This window comes from Xenia sp. Carnegie-2017, unplaced genomic scaffold (genome assembly GCF_021976095.1).
Source record: "Xenia sp. Carnegie-2017 unplaced genomic scaffold, XeniaSp_v1 HiC_scaffold_22, whole genome shotgun sequence".
Classification (NCBI taxonomy): domain Eukaryota; kingdom Metazoa; phylum Cnidaria; class Anthozoa; order Malacalcyonacea; family Xeniidae; genus Xenia; species Xenia sp. Carnegie-2017.
The window spans coordinates 9,587,609-9,608,302 of NW_025813485.1; the positions used below are offsets into that span (position 1 = coordinate 9,587,609).

At 36.0% G+C, this 20,694-nt stretch overlaps 1 protein-coding gene across 1 annotated transcript in view; it reads left to right on the forward strand.

Annotated features, from left to right (window-relative positions):
* Window positions 1-20,694, forward strand: part of LOC124447430 (glucose-6-phosphate exchanger SLC37A2-like) — a 125,401-nt gene that overhangs the window by 91,576 nt on the left and 13,131 nt on the right. The window contains exons 16-20 of the mRNA XM_046998354.1: window positions 4,443-4,517; window positions 8,555-8,640; window positions 10,786-10,834; window positions 14,716-14,789; window positions 18,325-18,403. Coding sequence (XP_046854310.1) covers window positions 4,443-4,517; window positions 8,555-8,640; window positions 10,786-10,834; window positions 14,716-14,789; window positions 18,325-18,403 — 363 coding nt within the window. The remainder of the gene's footprint in view (window positions 1-4,442; window positions 4,518-8,554; window positions 8,641-10,785; window positions 10,835-14,715; window positions 14,790-18,324; window positions 18,404-20,694) is intronic.

A 20,694-nucleotide genomic window follows, 5' to 3' on the forward strand; every position in this document is an offset into this window, starting at 1 on the left:
AAGTTTCGATCAATGCTTAATCCTTTATAACTCGTAATACACAGCTGATGAGTTTTTTCTATTGATTTAACGACTTCGGAAACAGGTTATACTAAAAGGGGGAAACGCTAGCCCTTAATCTAGCGTCGCATTTAGTTATCGAGGAAATAGTCAGGTAAAAAAGCGAGTGAGGAAAAACTAGCTGACAACTGCTCGGCAGTTCAGCAAACAAAATAGACAAAGTCTGTTCAGCTATCTAATAAGCAAGCTAAAAGGCGAGAGCTCTGCTGCTCGAAATCTTGAAGATTTTCCTCGAGTTCTTTATCATATTGAGCTCTATTTCGAGTGACGACTTGATTTTTCTCGGTCGGGCAAGCGAGTGAGAACTCTTTGGATCGTCGCTTCGTCAAAAGCCCCGAGGCATCTAAAAATGCCGGTAAGGTGTCCGTGTGGATGGTCAATTTAGCAGCTAGGACTGCTTTTCAGAGTTTGTCTAAAACCGAAAGAAAAGCTGTGACTGAAGAGGTAGCAGTACCGCTTCATGCAAATATGAGTGCAAAAAAACAAACAGTTGACTCCTTTAACAAAAAATTCTTGAGGTGTAATGTCGCCAACTTAAGCAGCTCTTAACCGTCGTCAGCTTAAAGTTGTTGGCCATGAGTTTGATTTTCTTGGTCTTTTACCCGAACTATGGCATTTGGCTCTAATAGCCTTGAGTACTGCGCTGGTTTGCATTCAGCTGTGGTTTTAGTCGGCAATGCATCGCAAATTGTGCCTATAATAGATTGCCGTAAAGGTTTTATCGAAAGTTTTTCGGAATGCTTCGACCTTGTCTAAACGGAGTTGCTTGTTCCTGGCTATTCCAAATTAAAAAAAATAAAATATATATACAAATAAATAAATTTCAATAAGTCTGTTTTTGAAGCAAAATAAAAATTGTTCAAAGAGATTGACAGTCTTGTTGGCGCTAAAAACGCTAACAATGAAGCAAATGGTTTTAAACTAAGTATTACTGATTATGCCCATCAATGTAGTTTTCAATTTTGAGTCATTTCAAAGTCGATTTCATACTTGTAACAAACCCAACATGTCTAATTACGGCAGATTCTATTAACTTGAGAATTATCGAGGGTTACAAGCTAGATTTCATTCACCTTTTGGCTCAAACAAGCCTTCAAGAACGTTGAACTTTCACGCTCAAAATAAAACAAAAACAAAACAAACAATGAAACAAATACACCCAAAAAAACTCTACTTCATCACTGGTTAAAATGGTGAACCTAAATGTTGTCAGTCCGGTTTTAGACAAGTTTGTAAGCAATATTTTTTGCTCTCATAACGCCACGGGGAATTGCAACTGGTTATTGACCCCAAAATGCATTCATTCAGTACCAACATTTCAAATTAGAAGGGATAACAACTTTGACTTACTCCAGTCCCGAGTTCGCCTCTTCATTCTGAAGGAATCACTAGAAGTACTTTCACTGGAAGGACAAGCTTCTAAAATTTGATTGTCTCCCTTTCGGAGTACCAATATCAATAAAAACTGTTGTGGCTCCTCTTCGTCAAACAGCGGAATTTAGTTGATTATTTACTATTTGTATCAATCAGTCAGTGAGGGTCTGCAGCATGATATGGAATTAACTGCATGGTATCTGTAGGAAAGTTCCAGCTTTGTCATATATCTCGAGAAGTCGTGCCTCAGTCCAGCTCAGCAACTGGAATTCGTCGGATTTTTGGGACAATCTGACCATGACTCCAAGGTGGATGCTATAAAAACCAATTGCTTGTGTATGTTAGCCCAAAACAAAGTATCAGTAAGGAAATTATCTCAGCTGATTTCGAAGTTGAACGCGTCCATTCAGGCCATACTTGCAGCTCCTCTTTATGATTGATCCATTGGATTAATCACATCGACATCATGGACAAAACTTCAGTCAGGGCTTGTATCAAGCGCTTGTTTTCTTGAACTAGGATTAGGCAATAAGCTATGGGGCTTTAAATCAAATGTTCATTCTCAGTTGCCTCTCATTTGCATTTGGACACCAGATCCTTTACCTCTAGCAGGGAGGGCCGCTCGGTAGAACTGGTCTATTGGGAAAAACACTGCCTTTTCTCCTTTTTGCCTAAGTATGCAAAAATAAGCAAAATGCGGATTCCGATTTGGAAATAGTTGATTTTCGTATCCAGCTCTTTTACCACGGAGCAACATCCTCCTATTGGGGCCACGGGATTAGCCGATGGCACATATTTAACGATCCTTGCAGTCGCATAGATTTTGTTTAAACGTTTACAAACTCATCTTGGTAGTTAGGCAGCCAAGCAAAGCTGCAGTGAACAATTCCGCCCAGAAAATTGGCATGTTTGGTGTTTCACAAGAAGGTTTATTCATATCGCCCCACTTTGGGCGTGTGTTTCTAACCTGTTTCCTCGCAGGCTCGGTTGATAAAAGTTTTATGTGTAGAACATTCAATACTTATTGTTCTTTTTTGTCTGTGGCATGCGTCCACGCCACCGATTGATTGTTTTTCTACTTGGTCAACATCCCTTCGTTAATCGTTTGTTAATTAAAGGGTGTCTTAAATCTGCACCCAACTCTGCGTTGTAAAGGGCAATCTCGGAACTATGATACTGCGCTGGTTTTTCTGGTCTGGGTCTTTGATTACTGACTTATAAGTTATCTGTTTTTCTGACTACCACAGTACCAAAGCGTTCTTCGCAGATGAAACTTCTTGGCCTTCCCTGCCTAAGCGTCAGAATTTTAACTACCTGGTGGAACATGCAGAGTGTTAGAAACTTTAGGTGCGTCAATGTTGACAGTACTATATTGTTCGAGCAAGCTCTTTTAGAACAGGCCACAACGCTGACATTCCTAATAAGCTTTTGATAAGTTATCACAAACTTCACCGTCCTGTCCGGTCATCTTCAATTGCCAGCAGTAGCGGATTACTAATTATGGTGCCTGTAGGCCAAGGCAAATTTTTAGGCTTTATTTCTCTCACTAACTTTAGCTTTTCTTTACTTTTGCATTTCCTTGTGCTTTTGAACAGTATAGATAGTACGAAAGCCATTTTTTCTCTGCATTCAATTGATTGTTAGATTTTTAACAGCATAAATGATCTAAGTTAACCACATTTAGCTAGTCCGAAATAGCAAAAACGTCCAAAGCCCAATTATGTCTAGATGCAACTGGCCTCTTAAAAGCCCGGTCCTGTGTGCTTAAACCTATTTGGCCTACTGGATAATTAGCCCCTAACTGATTGCTAGTTGGTTCAAATCGGTTTTGAACTGCGCTGGCATAGATGGCTATATTTAAGGTCATTCAAAGAGGTCGTCAAAGAGGTGCGTCAACCTCCAAGGCTAGAGTAGCTTGGGTGTCACTGGAAGAGATCATGAAAATGGTGAACTGGTCGGGTGCCTCCACATTCACTCGTTTCTACTTTCAACCAAACTTTGACCGTTCAAAGGCAGTGTTGTCCCGGGACTGTAATCATCGCATCTAGTTTGAGCAGATTGCTTTAAACAAGCATTGTTATATCGAAACTTCTATGTTTGATATATAATTGGAAATTTTGCAAGGGCGCGCAGCGCCCGCAGCAAAGTTGAGATTATGTGAAAACACAGAAGTGAGATATAACAATCCATCCCACTCTCCCATTACGTACGATATGTTTTCTTCTCAAGTAAATGGTTGAAGCCGCGAGTATCGTTACATTTTTATAGATTTAAATCGTCCTGGTGAGTCGAGTCCTGAGAAGGAGAATTGATGTTTATGTAGGCTGATGTTTAGACAACCTCAGCAATAGTCATTTTTCACTTGTGGTTCTGCTCAGTCGTGGACATTAGTGGTCTGGAAGCACATTTGTTTGATGCTCCTTTTCTATTGGCCATTATTTAGGACTTTCTATTGTAGTCTTTTTTAGTTTAGCTATATATTACTTTTATCATGTTTATTGTCATTAGCTTTTAGTAATTTGGTCGCTGATTACGAACTGATGTAAATTTGCAAGGTGATTAGACTATGAAGTTGTATTTTAGAACTTACTCTTCATCAGCTGTGTATTGCGAGTTGTGAGGAACAAAGCTTTGTTATATCTCACTTCTGTGTTTTCATATAATCTCAACTTTACTGCGGGCTCTGCGCGCCCTTGCAAAATTTCCAATTAAAATCGTTCATTGTTTTTAATATGGAAAATGAGCAAGACCACGCGTCTGTATGGTATCCAGGAGCCTGGATTATACCTACAAAACCGTGCAAAGGCCCGGATCATATCTACAAAAGTGCGTCATGCTTGGCTTCAAAGATGGCGGTGAAGTTATCGTTCCAGTTGTTTATAGAGCTTATAGGTCCTTTGTTCCTTCCAGGTCTTATCGAACTCAATGACTTCGCTCCTGGTCGTTTTGTTTATTGCGTATGTAGTTTTATGCGTATGGCACTTTTACGACTCCAGCGTGTTTTTTAGATATCGGTGGAATTAGGTACGATTCAAGAAAAGCTGGAGACTTGTCATCATTTTTCGACGTTGGAGGTATCATTGGTAAGTTTATATCTAAGAGTTTCTTTGAAATGTGCTTTGTTACTTAGCACTGTGAAGTGTCTATTTCTAAAGTAAATGGTTTCAACCCGGGAGTATCGTTACATGTTTGTAAATGTAGATCGTCCAGGTTGGTATAGTCCTGAGAAGGACTGTTTTTGTTGTTGTTGACTGACGTTTCGACAACCTTAGCCCTAGTCATCTTTGGAGTCAAATGAGGAGTAAACGTCAGGTTAGCCGTATGTGTTATCTGGTTCTTACGTCATTGTATTGTGTGTACAGGAAATGTGTATTGTCATTGTGAATTAGTGTGGAGTGAAATATTTTTATTTTTAGTTGTGATGTTTTTAGTTGTAATGTGTGGGTGTTAATTGTGTATTGTCATTGTGAATAAGTGTAATATTTTTAGTTGATCGTTTATTTGTATTGTGAATAAGTCGTTTGTAAGGTGCCGGTAATTGCTGTTATTTGTTCAGGGGGGTTTGTTCCAAGTTGGTGTACCAACTTTGTAATGTAAGCCGTTGTCTATAGTCAGTACTGTAAGTAATGCATTTTGCCGAGTCCCAGTCAATGTTGTGCTTTGTGATTCGGTGATGTTCGGCAATGTGATTAGTTTTGTCTTGTTAATTAGTAGCTCGTTTGTGCTCAGTAGGTCTTATGTTTAAGCTCCTGCCAGTTTCCCCGATATAGGAGGCGTGGAAGTACTGACTATAGACAACGGCTTACATTAGAAAGTTGGTATACCAATTTGGAACAAACCCCCCTGAACCTAGCCTTACTAACGAAACTGAGGCCATGAAGTTTTATAATTACATTAACACACAGCACGCAAACATTACATTTTCATTTGAAACTGAACAGCAAGATCAACTGCCATTTCTTGACATTTTACTAACAAAATCCCATGACAGCTGTACAACATCTACATATCACAAACCAACATACACAGGACTTCTGATGAACTATTTTAGTTTCACACCACTTTCATACAAAACCGGACTTATTCGCACACTACTCAACAGAGCATACAAACTTATCAATACGAACAATGACTTTCAACGAGACATAAAAAACATCACATCCACTCTTTTACGAAACTCTTTCCCACTACACTTTATTAACAGAACCGTAAAACGATATCTCGACAACAAACAAAGCAACAATCTCTACTTAGACACCGAAACTCCTGACACGACGATCACGACCAATAGAAATGATAATTCTAAAATAACAACTCTATACTTCAAACTACCATACATCGGACATTACTCACGACACACACAACGCAGACTGATCATCATCATATCTTTTCGCGCCAGGGCGATCCAAACTCGGGCTTGAAGTTTGGAAGTGTTGCGCGTATTGTAGCAATCAGTCGAAATCAGGGACGGCATGTGAAGCCTTGCTACTTGTCCCCACAACGCATTCTTAAAGGAGTAGTCAGACCTTAACACAACTTTCGCTCATATGAAAGTTTATATTGTTCTTACCTCTCTCGCGAAATCCTAGGTTTCCAATTCAAATTTAACTCGAGAAATAATGCCTTAAATGTGTGTATTTTTGCCTCTTGTTCGATCGCCATTGTGTACATGCAAGCGAAGCCGCAGTCCAGCAGCGGTTTTCCGTCGTTACGTCACTGCGCGGTAATCGTTGTCAACATTGGACAAAATATACTAGCAAAAGTAGAAATTACGCATAGGCATATTCATAGTTGCATTTTATTTCCTAAGTTTTTAAATTATTTTGCGCAATGGATACGGATTACTCAAACGATTCCTCTAGTAATTATTCTGGAAGCAGTGTTTCAAACTACGAAGAAATGATTAACGATCAAAACATGATTCAACCATATGCTTATGAGCCGATTAAAACAGACTCTAGCGACAAGCCTATGGACGACTCCGACGAAGTTCAGCTGTTGTAACAATGAATGAAGACTCAGCACAATTTGAGGGAATAGATACTCCGGACTGTATTACAGATAATCCTGTTTTTCGAAATCTTTGTTGAAATTATTGGGTATTACGACTGGCATGGAGTGAGTACAAACAACACTATGGTTCAAGAGCTGAAGAAGGACCTGAACACAAAAGACAAAGACATGTGGCTTACAGGCAACTGGTTCGATAGTGTTGGAATGTATTGGGCAAGGAAATTAGAGTACCATTACCATCTTGTGCTGTTAGCTGCATTCGAGCACATTTCCAACCACCAGGTCTAGAAGAGGACTTTGTCTTTGAGGGTTTTAAATTCGCTGATGAACAATAATGGTAATTTAAATTATTATAGCCATATTTATAAGTATCTTTGGTGATGAATTACTAATAAATAAAAATATGAATTGGATTTAGTAAATAAACAATAAATACAAATTATAATGGCCAAGCCAAACCAATTCTTTATTTGTGCTATGCAAGGATTTTGGTGTACATAATTGAAAAGTGCCTTTGCTAATGAATTTGCATAGCAAAACAAAAAATTGGGCTACTTTACTATTAGAGATTCTCTTATTATTAATTATAAATATTGATATATACATAACTATTTTTGCTGGTAAAGAAATCTTGTTATGTACATTTTTTACATTAAAACAGCAGACATCTTCCATCATACCCTTCACAAAAGAATATGACTTACTCGCCATAATTGGCTTGGCTACCCAATTTTTTCGCCCTTTTGGGAACACGATAAGCACAAGTGGAGGGAGGGAAAATACTTTATTAAAAGTGCTTTTCCTACAAAGGTGTTATACAAGCGCACAAATCAAGAATGAGTAAATAGTCCCACAAAATAGTTACCTTACTTGTATTAAAATTCGAGTCGTACTCATTTTCAATTCGAGTCGTACTCACGCAAACATTAGATTTTCATTTGAAACTGAACAACAAAATCATCTGCCATTTCTTGACATTTTTCTAACAAAATACCATGACAGCTGTACAACATCTACATATCACAAACCAACATACACAGGACTTCTGATGAACTATTTTAGTTTCACACCACTTTCATACAAAACTCGACTTATACGCACACTAATTGACAGAGCATACAAACTTAACAATACGAACAATGGCTTTCAACGAGACATAAAAAGAACATCACATCCACTCTTTAACGAAACTCTTTCCCACTACACTTTATTAACAGAACCGTAAAACGATATCTCGACAACAAACAAAGCAACAACCTCAAACTAGACACCAAAACTTCTGACACGACGATCACGACCAACGCAAATGAAAGTTCCAAAATAACAACTCTATACTTCAAACTACCATACATCGGACATTACTCACGACGCACACAACGCAGACTTAAAAACATTATGAAACGCTTCTGTACAGGTATTGACATTCGACTAATTTTCACACATTCAAAATCAAAAACCTTTTCTCATTCAAAGACCCAATCCCTGATTCAATTAAATCTATGGTGATGTATGAATTCAATTGCGCGAGATGTAATTCCCGATACATTGGCGAAACTTCGCGCCATTTATCCACCAGAATCAGGGAACATGCCACAACAGACAAAAACTCTCATATCTACCGACACCTCTTGTAAAACCAACTATTCACCCTCTAGTTTCAATATCATCGACACCGCCGACACCTCATTCACCCTTAAAATCAAAGAAGCACTCCACATTAACAAAACTAACCTTGACCTCAATGTTCAAGTTTTTAAATTTAATACAATATTTAGTTTATAATACGCTCGGACGCTCTCCATTAATTTATCTTATTTATTTTTTATTGCTGTAATTTCTGTATCATATTACATGTATATAAACCTTGTATCACTTATTATCTCACTCATACTGAAGATGGCATCATGAGATGTCGAAACATGTCTATTCTAAAAAAAGTCGTCGTGTATATTAAATGCGCATTAGCAATAGTGCTTTTACGAAATTATAGAATCTTTACTTACTAATATATTTGACGAAAACCTTAGTTTGCTAATTGTTGCATCATGTTAGTCAACAGTGTCGTTGTCTGTTTGAGCGAAGTCTAGCCTGTCTTTTTGTAATATAGGGGGAATTGTAGCTGGAGTTATCTCTGACCGAACAAACTGTAGCGGAATTACTTGCGTTATCATGCTAGTTCTGGCTGCACCTGCGGTAAGTTTTATTCTGAAATTAAAAACACTGCATGTTATGAAAACATCTCGTAAAAAAGAAACTATAGTAAGATGCATCTATTACAAAATCTATCCCAATGAAATGTGAAATCTAAATTTTGTCAAAACCTATGAGTTTTGAGTGTCGTCATCATCGTACTTCACTAAAATGTAGATTCAGCCATGTTTGCCTTTATGGATATGGACACATTGAAGCCAGCCAGGCTCGTATAATCACGCACCAGATGTATACTGTATTTTATCCACTCGGTATTTTTGGATGGATTTGGAAATACACAAATTCACCTTACTACCCAAAGTTTCTGAGTGAATCCAGTTTATAGTACTTGTAGTAAATCCTTGAAGTTTATGCGTTGCGAAAATTGATGGAATGATGACTTTTAGCCATCTAATGCACGAAGCTTGGAAAGTGTACTTTCATGGTTTTTTCCATAGGTTGTACTTAAATGATTGTTTACCATCTCATTGAGAGCAACTGCAGTTTTCATTCGGCTGCATAACTTATTGAAGCGAAGGTTGATGATACCGGATACATTCGGATAAAATCATTGCGGATATAAGGTTGCGTTAATACGGCTCTGTTGCTATCCGATATGTCACGCATCTTTTTTGCAAAGTCGTTGGATTCTTCTATGGAAATGGTAAAAATACAGTTGTGCAATACGATTTTTGCTCGCTTGTTAACACATGAATCCGACACAGTGCTGTTCGAAAAACAGACTAGATGAAATGATAATGGAGCTCGGGGCTTGAAAGTTTTACCAATATTTTGTCGTGTGTGTGTCTTTTTTTAAATGCACACCACCTTCGTTGTAGACAGCTGTGTACTCAGCATATAACGATAACAAGTGTATTAAACACAAGGAGAAGAACGCCTTTTTTAATAAAATTTTGTCTGAAGCCAAGAAGATCAAGTGGTGGCAAATTTTGCTGAAAACCAATACTTTTGAGAATGAGTGGCAATAAAGTTCCTAATGAGAAAAGAAAATTTTTATGTATTATTTGAAAGAATGCGATCATTTGTAACACAAAGGATTACTAACATGCGAATACCATGCTATCTGTGGAAACCCAACTTGCCATTGCGATGTGTTTTTTTGTCAGATGGTGGGCATGCAAAAAACAGCAAATGCTATTGGCTGTGGACTGTATCCAATGTTGTCATTTACGTTTCCTTTTTGCACTCATCTTGCATGTTGAAGGGACTATAACAGGGTCATGGATATAACTTGTTTAGAAAGCTAAATGGATTTTAATAGCAATTGCGACATATGTTATAAAGACGAGTATTGCATTATAGGCTCTTTGCGTCTCTGTTCTTGACGCTGCACTGGATGTGACGTAAAAAGGAAAACACATGCTTTCAGGACATAGTATTCATTGTAAAGAAAAACACTGGTAAAGCAAATCTTTGCAAAATCTGTACTACAAATTTAAGACTCTGCTTAAGTGTATAGTTTGAAGACACAGTTTCAACTAATAATCAAAGAAAGCGTTTATAAAGTAAAACTGAGTTTTTTCTTTTAACGTCACTTCGGGCGTGCATTCACTTCTAGGCCCAAAAATCCATGAAGATATTATTTTCGACCTATAAAATATATTGAATATCTTCTTAATATCGATTTAACTAACTAAAGAAGTTATTTCCCTAACCCTGATATAGGCACTTTAAAGATACATCTTGAAGCTGCTGGTTTCATAGTGGAACACACATACCAACAAAAATGCCATTTGAAAATTCAGTTGATTATATAAAGTTAGAAAGGCTTCAACAGTCTCAATGGTAAAGGTTGTGTGAACCACAAGTATTGACCTGCACGTGTTTTTAGCAAATCCAGTTTGAATAAAATGCTAAACGATAGGACTTTTCCAAGGTTCTCTAAAGTAATAGTTGAAGGTGAATATCATCTCCCTCTGTGCATTCTCGGACATCCTGCCCATTTCTTGCCATATTTGCAAATCACTGAGGCCGAGACACACACTGTTTTCCAATGCGAAGTCGAATCTTGATTCCAGGACGCCAAAAGATTAAACAAGCTTTCAATTTTATATGTCTTCATTTTACTTAAAGAAAAACAGCTTCACATGTCTTCTAAACTCTATGTATAACTTTTCTTTCTTGTAGATTTTCATCTACAGATTTTACAGCAATAATTCTTTGTTGAAAAATGTTGGTAAGTCGAAGTTTCTTTTTTTTACTGTTCATATGTTGTGCTCAGTTTTTCTTTGGTAGCCGTAGGCGCAAATGCTAAATATTCTGCTATCGAAAAAGTGTCTAAGTGTTTTATTCTCGGTGATAGTCAGATGTACTGAAGTTGAGGGAAAATATTGTTTTTTGCGTTCTTTGCATGCTCTCTCGGCAAAATATTGCAGCTTGTTTTGCTCGTTTCATTCGCTCGATTGATCACGAACAAAGTATGCAAAACTTGTAGTTTTTTGGGGATTAAAGTGCTGTTTTGTCATTTAAGTAATATAGTTGTCTATATATCGCTTCTATTTGGTGTATCGTTTTCTCATTTGGGCATTGGGCTAGAAGGTTTGTGGCATTTGAAACTTTTATGTTCTACTGCGTGAGGTATAATGACAATGAATCCAAGTGCGATGAATGTGTCAAACCTTTGGCAACGAACACAATGAAATACTTGCATAATTTGAAGCGTCGTTTTGCGCTCAGAGACCAAACATGGTACTCAGTCAAAATGGTTATAAAGATTTCGTTGAAATTCGTGAGAAATCTTTAGGACAGAACTTTTAGAGCACTTGAGAATAACCACGTGACAAGCAGTCAGAGCAAGGCCATTCGATTTCACAGCCACAAGTTTATTTGACTGAACAGTGAGCACAAAGGACATTTTTGGAGCTCAAACAAATGTCTATCTAACAAATTAAGTAGTATTTAAGCTGTAATGAGCTGTTCATTAATCTATTTTAAATTTGAGGACATATAATTGATAGGCTACACGCATGTTTGCATTGCGTACCTATTTATGTCATCGCGCACATTAAGCGAGATGCTCAATGAGACTCTGTTATGGCAGTCACAAAAAAGTTTTACCAAAAAGTGAATAGTTTTATATCCTAAGAAGGTTACGAGAGTTTTCATACTTGAAGACTTTTGTTGCTTCTTATGAAACATTGGTGCAACCTCGCTTCATTTCATCTTCAGATTATTTCTCACAACTTTGGGGCTGCTTAGGAACTGTCGTACAAAATAAGTTACAACGTCTGCAAAATAGGGCAGTCTTTTTACAAAGCATGGTTATGACCACAGGTCAGTTGACATACTTAATGAATTAGAGATACAAAATTTGAGTGTCAGAAGAAACAATCGACCATGTAGCTACTACGATCTGTCAAGGACAAAACAGTGTAGTTTCTGTTTATCTTATAGATATATTTATTGAAATAAATCCAGTACATTCACGAATATCAATCGAAACACGCCTAATATAACTTCATACCACCAAAGCCTAGTACAAACTTTGGAAAAAAATATTTTTCGTTGCAAGATACTGTGGCTAAAAAAACTTTTGCCTCCAATCAAGAAAGCTCTAAATCTTTGATGTGTTTTAAAAATAATTTGAGAAGAATAGTTCGTATTTAGTGTTATACAGTTGATTTTTTAATGCACATGCAGAATTATTCTGAATTATTCTGTGTTTTTTTATTTCTTTTTTTCTTTATATATATATAGATTCAATAGTTGAGATCTAAATTTTTCGGTACGTATAAGTTAAGTGAAATAGTTCTGTGCGTAAATAAAGTTTCACCTACTGCTTTGCAAAAATACGTCAACTTTTCATAAAATTACAACTTTTGATATTACAGCATTTGCTGGTCATATAAGCAAAAACGGAACACGTTAGAATGATAGCAATTTCAATATCCCTTTAATTTCTTTAATAGCGCCAACATACGTTCATCTGTACAAGTTGGCATATTTAATAACAACTCTTCATTATGTATGCCATTAAATGAAAATCAAAAGGACGAAACAAATGTCAATAGCATTCACTAAATTTATTAAACAAACAATACCATTAAATCCGATTACATTTACGCAAAAAACAAAATCAACAAACACAGTGTCAAACATATATGCGGCGGAGCAAGCGAACTTGTTGATTTGTTGCGTTTAAGCGACGTACTTTAACGTTTCACCGTCCATTTAACGTGAGGTATGTTCTTTTGCTAAACATCAATGTAAGGTATTGAGGTAGTCTTGCATTTTCTGATACTGCAACAAATTAGCGAGAGGAACGGCACCCGAGTCTACCGGGTCCTTACGACATCTAGGTCTACCATTTGGGGAATACTAAAAACAAATTCTCATCGATGCAGCAGAACGAAATCTGAATAATTGCCCTCCCCAACAGCTTTGAATTAGACTTAGAACTTTAACAAGCTTTCCCCTCTCTCAATATATAGATGGCCCTTCTCCATCCTGTTTGCTTTTCTGCCTTCAACTTTATTGTAACCAAAGCATTCCATGTAAATCCTAAATTACCTGGAATCATACCAAGTGTGAGTTGTTGTCAGATGAGGCAATGCTGATAGTCATAAGCTTTTCTTGAACAAAAATTTTATGGCAGAAACAAATTTTAACTCTGTTCATAACTTTCCTTATTTAATGAGTGGAAAAACCCAGACAGGACGAACATCGCGCAAGCTTAGAATTAGTCGTAAGAAAACTTTAACGAAATATATCTCCTGTCGCTACGTGGTAGCGACCAGAAGATATTGGAATGACAAACAATGTTATCTTACCGATGCCATGAAATGTTTCTTTTTTCCTCTACTTTTTCATTTGTATGCCACTCGAGTTTGCAACTTGTGTTTTTCATGAAATTATAAAAAGAGCTTTTTGTTTTGTTGAAATAATAGTTACGTTATTTTTTATAAGTGGTGTTTGAATATTTGGGCGTGGTGAGTAGAAAATCATCCAATTGGTGAGCATGCTTCTTTCCCGCCGACATATGCATTTAAAATACACTCCCTGTTATCAGAAAATTTATAGATCTGACCCACCTTAGGAACTTTTACAGTCAGTTTTTAAAATCACTAGATCAATTCAAGAGTGTCGTTTGAATTTAGAGTAGCATTAATTTGTATTTTGAAATACATAAATAACTGCTTTTATTATTTTAATTTATTTATTGCTCATTACTCTTCCTTATATTACCTTTATGATTCATTTATGAGACAAGCGCAGGCCACATTATCGTTTGTAGTTCAACGTATTTCTGGACGAGTTGTTCGTTTACGAGAAAATGTAACGTTGCAGCCAAATTTGTCACCGTTAAGCATGCTCAACAAAGTTTCAGTAAAACTTCATTTGCCCAATGATGTGCTAGTGCATGTCAACATAGACGTTTATCAAGAAATTCTAAGTGACGACCTTGACCGAATGAGACGATTTTTGTAGTCAAACGTTATCCTTATGATTAATAATAATTCAATTCAAATTCAAATTCACTTGAAATATATAGACATTATGACACTCTTTATGTTACATGGTGTAATTGGTTAGCTTTCGTTCATCCGCATCGTTCACTAGAGTGTTCTTGGTCAATCAATGTGCAATTGAACGTAATATTTCGTCAAAGTTCTTAACTGTCATTATTGTTTACTATTTCTCATTATCAAGTTGACAAGTTCATTTAATAGTGTATCGCATTGACCGTTCTACTATCGTCTGCATTATGTATGGGATTCAACCTAAGCATTCTTTTGTATGTACGTCGGCTTCTAGGTGGCATTTTATTTATTTGCTCGTTGACAAGCTATTCATGGCGAAGTGTGACGTGCGCTAAACTTGGGAAATCATTGTAGACTTGAATTTTTTGTAAAATTCTTGTAACAAAATCATTGTCTGTGCTTCTGCTATGGTACTTTTTTCGTAGCTTCATAAATATAAGCACAATAATGTGGACTAGCAGTTATGTATAGTTAATAACATTGCAAATCCCTGTGTATCCAGTTACCAATACGGTCATAATTCATTAACATTATACTTTCAAATGCATGGCTAAATTGAATTTTTTTCTCTGTTTAGTTCTCATGATTGTTAGTGGTATTTTTGTTAATGGACCTTATGGCTTGATCACAACAGCCGTATCTGCAAATTTGGTAAGTGAGATTAGATAAACATATCACACCCTTATACAAATTTTGGTCCTCTTATCATTTTGCCTTCCATTATGTCATTATATCGTATTAAATGTCGTAACCTGCTTAAAATACTCTTTGCGAATGTCGTATATTGTCAGGATTTGTTGTAAAATTTCATTCACTACCAGAAATATTAGACAGCATCACAGTAGGCAAGTATTATAAATAAAGTAATGGCGGATAATTTCACCAGAGAAATTTATGTGAGAAAGCACTTCTCCCCAAAAATATATTTTTTAACTTTGTGGCAAATGTCAAAGTTCCGCATCACATTCAAATCCTGAATATCTTCGCTATCATTTGCGCGAATATGAAACGAATATGCTTTGAAATTTGAGATTCCTCGGCGATTGCATTTTTTAAAATAATCTTGGATAGAAAGCGCCCATGCATATTCTCTTCAAATGCTACTAACCTTGGTGATTTGAAGTTGAAAAATCATGTCGAAAGAGCCGAGCTGATGCTCCGTATCGATACGTTCAAATTAAGGTAAATATGCGTCAATTCTGTTTTGAAAACCACACAAAATCCATCCATAAAGGTGTCCAAGGAAAGACTGCCATATTTTCAGCTTCGTTCAATATGGGTGTTTTGTAGACGACTTGCCCGGATTACGTTTTGCTGGCTCGCAGAACTTTCCTTGGGATTAAATCTGCGTGCCAGCAATACATAGTCAAAGTTGCCATGGGAGCTATCATTAAAATTCGATAGTGGGAATAAAAAAAAGTCCCACTTCGTAATTTAACTTTAAAGGATACGTCACGTAGAATTATTCTTGTTTTTCTTGTACAATAATCCTTGACCAGACAATAGCCGCCATGTTGGATGATTTTAACAAAGGATTTTCCTTATTTACAATGCAAATTTCATCCAACATGGCGAGCATTTCATTTTTCTCTTACTCTCGGAGGAATGCAAGCCACCAATATGAAATGAAACATAATCCGAAAAATATATCTTGTAAAATATGTAATGTTTTAAATGAACCGAAATATGCCATTAAAAATTGTCTTGCATATTGTTATACTTTTTGACTTTGCTATTTGTGTTTGCAGATTTCTTATGCCTTGTGTTTGTTTGCAAGATGTTTTTATATTGCTCTTACTGTTGACAATTTCCCTAAGAAATATACTCGTATAGCTACTTTGGAAAGAATCAAATTCTGAGGGTTTGTCGAGTATCGTTAGAGAACATTAAAGTACTTAGAAGAACACAAAGCAGTGTCGTAGTAGACTCGTGGGGGGGAGAGGGGGTACATAGTCATATATTTATGTTCTGCCGCATTAAGTTTCTTTGAAATCCATTGTTTTCAACGGATTAAGACATGCATATATGAATTTGTGTGCCCCCCCTCCAAATTAATGTTTCTGGTACACCACTGACGCAAAGTGTTGGAAACTGGAAACTACTGCCCGTCTAAAAGCTCACTCACACTCAATAAGTGGGGCTTCAAAATTGGCGCATATAACTGTTCAAAGCAAGTGTGAATTGTTGTGACAACAACAACACGTAGCCGTCATCAATCTGAGTACGATGTTTTGTTAAAAATTAGTTGTCGCGATTACGATGTCTTTTAAAGCAAAGACAGTAGGTAAATTTTTTGTTTTTTAGTTTACAATACTATTTTTGATCTTCCAGGCTTTTCTTCTGTACCTTTTTTCACTGCAGATGTACAATTAAAACCTCAAAAACTTCCATTTATCTAGGACACAAAGCGAATTGTAAACAAACAGTAAAATACAGCAAATATATTAATCTATAAAATGTAAAATAGTGAAGATTTTTCTCTCTAAAAAGTCCTATAGTCTCGCTATATCAGTACTGTACCAATTCATCAATATTGTTATTGACAAATAAAGCTGTAGCAGCTTCTCAAAACGAGGTGTTTTTCACAGTAGAAAAGCTCGTTCTGTTTTTTACAACTAAAACAAAACTTTGATGACGCAACATCGACTGCGAGCTTCCCTTTGCCAATCCCAACTTCTTACTCGTAGTCGTAGTCGTACTATTGAGTTCCATTAAATTACTTGGAAGAGAAAAGGGGCCTGGGAACTGTTGTCAAAAAATGAATGCCACAGAGAAATTTTAATGAAAACTTCCACTTGAAAAATTATTTGTATCATTCACTCCCTCCTAATTTCTAATTCTACAAGCGTTCAATAGTTATTACGAAAGACAAGCAGCAAACGCAGACCGAGATACTCAAACCATTAAGATATGCTTTAGCGTTTTGTGGAATACATACTCGTTAATATGTAGTAAATGTACGGTGAACAATTTTTTGTCATGTTTAAATAATTTTGCGTTGATATAAAGAAATATGTTGGAGTGCTTTAAAAAAGAACATTAGTTACCTAAAACACTATGATATGATGAAATTTTTAGATACTTTGAACTAAGATATTTCGTCAGGATTGAAAACTATTCAGCACGACCCATGACCAAAGCAGCATTTTTTTATCATTTATCATGTTTTTGCATTTCTGCCATTTAGATAGTTCAGGCTACTTTAAAAACTTTAATAATATATTTTATAGTTCGAAAATATGATTTTGCTGGATATTTTCGCACTCCAAGTTGAAAAGTTGATCATTTTCATTGTTTCACCGCCAGTATAAAAAAGCTAGTAATTAATGTTATTTTTTTGACGTCCCATCGGGAATTCATCTGTTGTATTTGGTTTAAAATTTGATTTTTTTTGAACATCTACGACACAAGATGCCATATACGTGGGTAAGGCAACAATATAGCTGCGCTTTTGAGGAAATTATGTGTAAAATACAGTGTTTTCTTAAAACGTGTTCCCGATATGACGTCAGATCTAGGCTCTCGCCTTAGTTTTTTTAATGTCACGGTCAGGCAAATAATCACCGTCTTTGAGCTCTAAAAAATGCACGGAGATCAAATTTTAAAAATTATAAAATATATTGACAATAGTTTAAAATGATCTAAACTATCTACATAGCCTAATTACAAAAACAGGGTATAGGCACTTTAAATGCCAAACATTACGATCTTACCTACCATTGTCATGAAATGTTTCCTTATCTTTCACCTTGCGCAACTTCAGCATCCGTGTACCACACAAGTTTGCAATATGTTTTATTGACGAAATTTTAAAAGAGTTTGTGTTTGGATTAAGAGTTTTGACATTTTGCTATAATCGCGTTGGTTGAAATCAGAAGGGGAGAAGAACTCTTAACAGCATGAGCCTGTGCAACTCTGCTGACACGTTCATCCACAATTTGCCATATAAGTTATAGCTGCATTCATGTTTTTGGCAACATGTTGCGCTTAATAAAAAAAAATTGATGAGGTTTCCAGTGAGTCGTACTCTAGCGAAAGCTCGCTAAGGGCTGGTTTTGCCACTGTCTATATCTCTCCAAGATACACACGCCATCACTACTTGGTTGCTTCTATTCAACGCAGTTCTGTTCATTCCATATTCAAATGGCTTACAACAAGTTTTTGAAAAAATATTCTCACTGTTTAGGCCACACAAAAAGCACTTCGTGGTGATACGAAAGCAATGGCAATTGTCACTGCAATCATTGATGGTACTGGTTCATTGGGTAAGTGAAAGATTGTGCATTTTTGACTATTCTGTGCTTTTCTTTCTCGTGCAATGATACTGTAATGTACGAGAAATTTCAAATACATTTCTACATCGCTCACATTCACACTTCTCATTGAAAACGCTATATTCGGACGAAATGTTTTAAAATGTTTTCAATCAGTGACATAGCTGGCCCCTAAAAATTAGCGTGCTAATGTAAATATATAGGTGTTAACTCACCGTAAAAACTATAAATTTTTAGTTTATTTGGAAAATTCAATTTAAATATTTTACGATTAAAGAAATAAAGATGAGCAGTGGTTTAATCAATTTGCATAATATGGCCAATTGCAGGCAAATAAACTCTAAATACGTGCGTAATAAAGTAAATGACCTTTGGTTCTAGACAAAAATTACATCAAGAAGTGAAAGTGAATTAAACGTAACAAGCGAGGACAAAAATATTAAAGTGCTATTGAAGTAAAAAAATTGGGTATCGATTTTTTTCTGTAATCAAATAGTTTAATCTTTCCCGATCACTTTGGTATAATTTTTATGAAATTTAAGGACGGCATCATCAGTAAACTCTTGCCCAAAGTTGCGTTATGCGTGCGAATTTTAACTCCTCAATTATAATACGGATGTGATGTAATTGAAAGGACGGAAGTCGAAGTACGAGCATTGATTTTCTAGTATTTTGTTACATGTTTTACACGTCTTTACTATGAAATTTGAGTTTTGGAAGCATTAGAAGCGAATGCAGTTCGGATACTGAAATCTTGGAAACAGTAAATGAAAATTTGCTTTCAAATTCCGGCGATGAGGATACAATAGTGCCTAAATCAATTGTTAATTCGTACGAAAATGAACCTCTAGCGAACGCAGTTGGCGAGAATTTTAGGTCGAAGAAAACGCAGATGGCTTACAACCTCAAACATTAGAAGCGAAGTTCGAAGGGACCGTTAAATTAGGTAATTGGCAAGTTAATAAACGTTATTAGAACCCTAGAAGAAATTGGAAATGTTATTTTCTCCGCATGTCGTGGTTGTAAGTACAATAACAAACAGCTTATTTTATAGGTGTGCATGTAGCTTGTGTCTTACTCAACCGGTGACTGATGCTATATTGAATGCCCTTGTTGTAGAGAGGTTGGCCGTTCTTTACATGAACTGGTATTCGATGAGAGCATTGAAAAAATTAGCTGTATTACTCTTCACATAGAGTACACCGTTATGACACATGCTACTGTCTTGAAGAATGTTGGCCCACCTTTGTGAGATCAAGTACATGCAAATGAGTTAATACATTTTGATTTCTAATTTTATTTTGTAAGGAAAGATCAAAATCTTGCCATGGATCGTTACTCGTATCTTTATCTTGTGTTGTATTTTGTGATGCTTCACATTTCTGTTCTTTTAAATCAAAGTAAATAATTAACAAATGTACATTTACAGCTTTAAATTTCTCATACGCAGATACTTGAAAGCAGTTGTACACTTTTGAGTCATTCGATGGCTCTGTGGATGCCGTGGTTGGGAAAATTCTAGATATTAACGTACATGCATCTACACTGACATCCGAGAACAATTTCCCCATGGCATAGTATGTTATTTTATCACTAACAAGAATGTTTGCATGCCAAGAATATTTGTCAAATAACTCTTGTGGATAATTACTTTTTGGAAGTCCTTTCATGGGCTGTAAACACTTTTTGCACTAGTGCATTTTCTTTGGATGTAAACGACCTGTTGAAGCAGTTTGTTTAAATCTATGTCCAAACCCTTTGCTTGCATTGTATCTTGTTGTTAATCTACCAAATAACAATTTATAATTGATTGGAATTAAGCGAATTACAGTTAGTTTTTGTTATTTGATAACATTGCGTGTTTTATAAACCACGGACTGCGCAAGGATGCGGCATCCAGTTTATCGAGAATTATAAGTTTATTTTATAAGTTTTTAAAACTATAATGGATTGTATATGCTGTTTACTTATTTGTATTACTCATTTTTCACCAACTATAATCAATTTTTGCAAAGAAAAGTCATAAAAAATGTAAAACTCAGTTGGAAATATTCGGGTTCGTATATATTTTTTAAACTAGTAGCTTTGAAATTGAACTTCCGTCGTTTAAATGACGTCACGCGCTCAAAGTCAATTTCGCATCAAAACAAGGAAAAGTTCCATGTTCGAAGGCAAATCTTGATGCGTTCCCGTCGGCCAAATTCAGTGTGCAATAGCTCAAAATGATTAATAAAATACAGAGAAAACGTTTGTGTCATGCAAAAAACGAAATATGATAATTT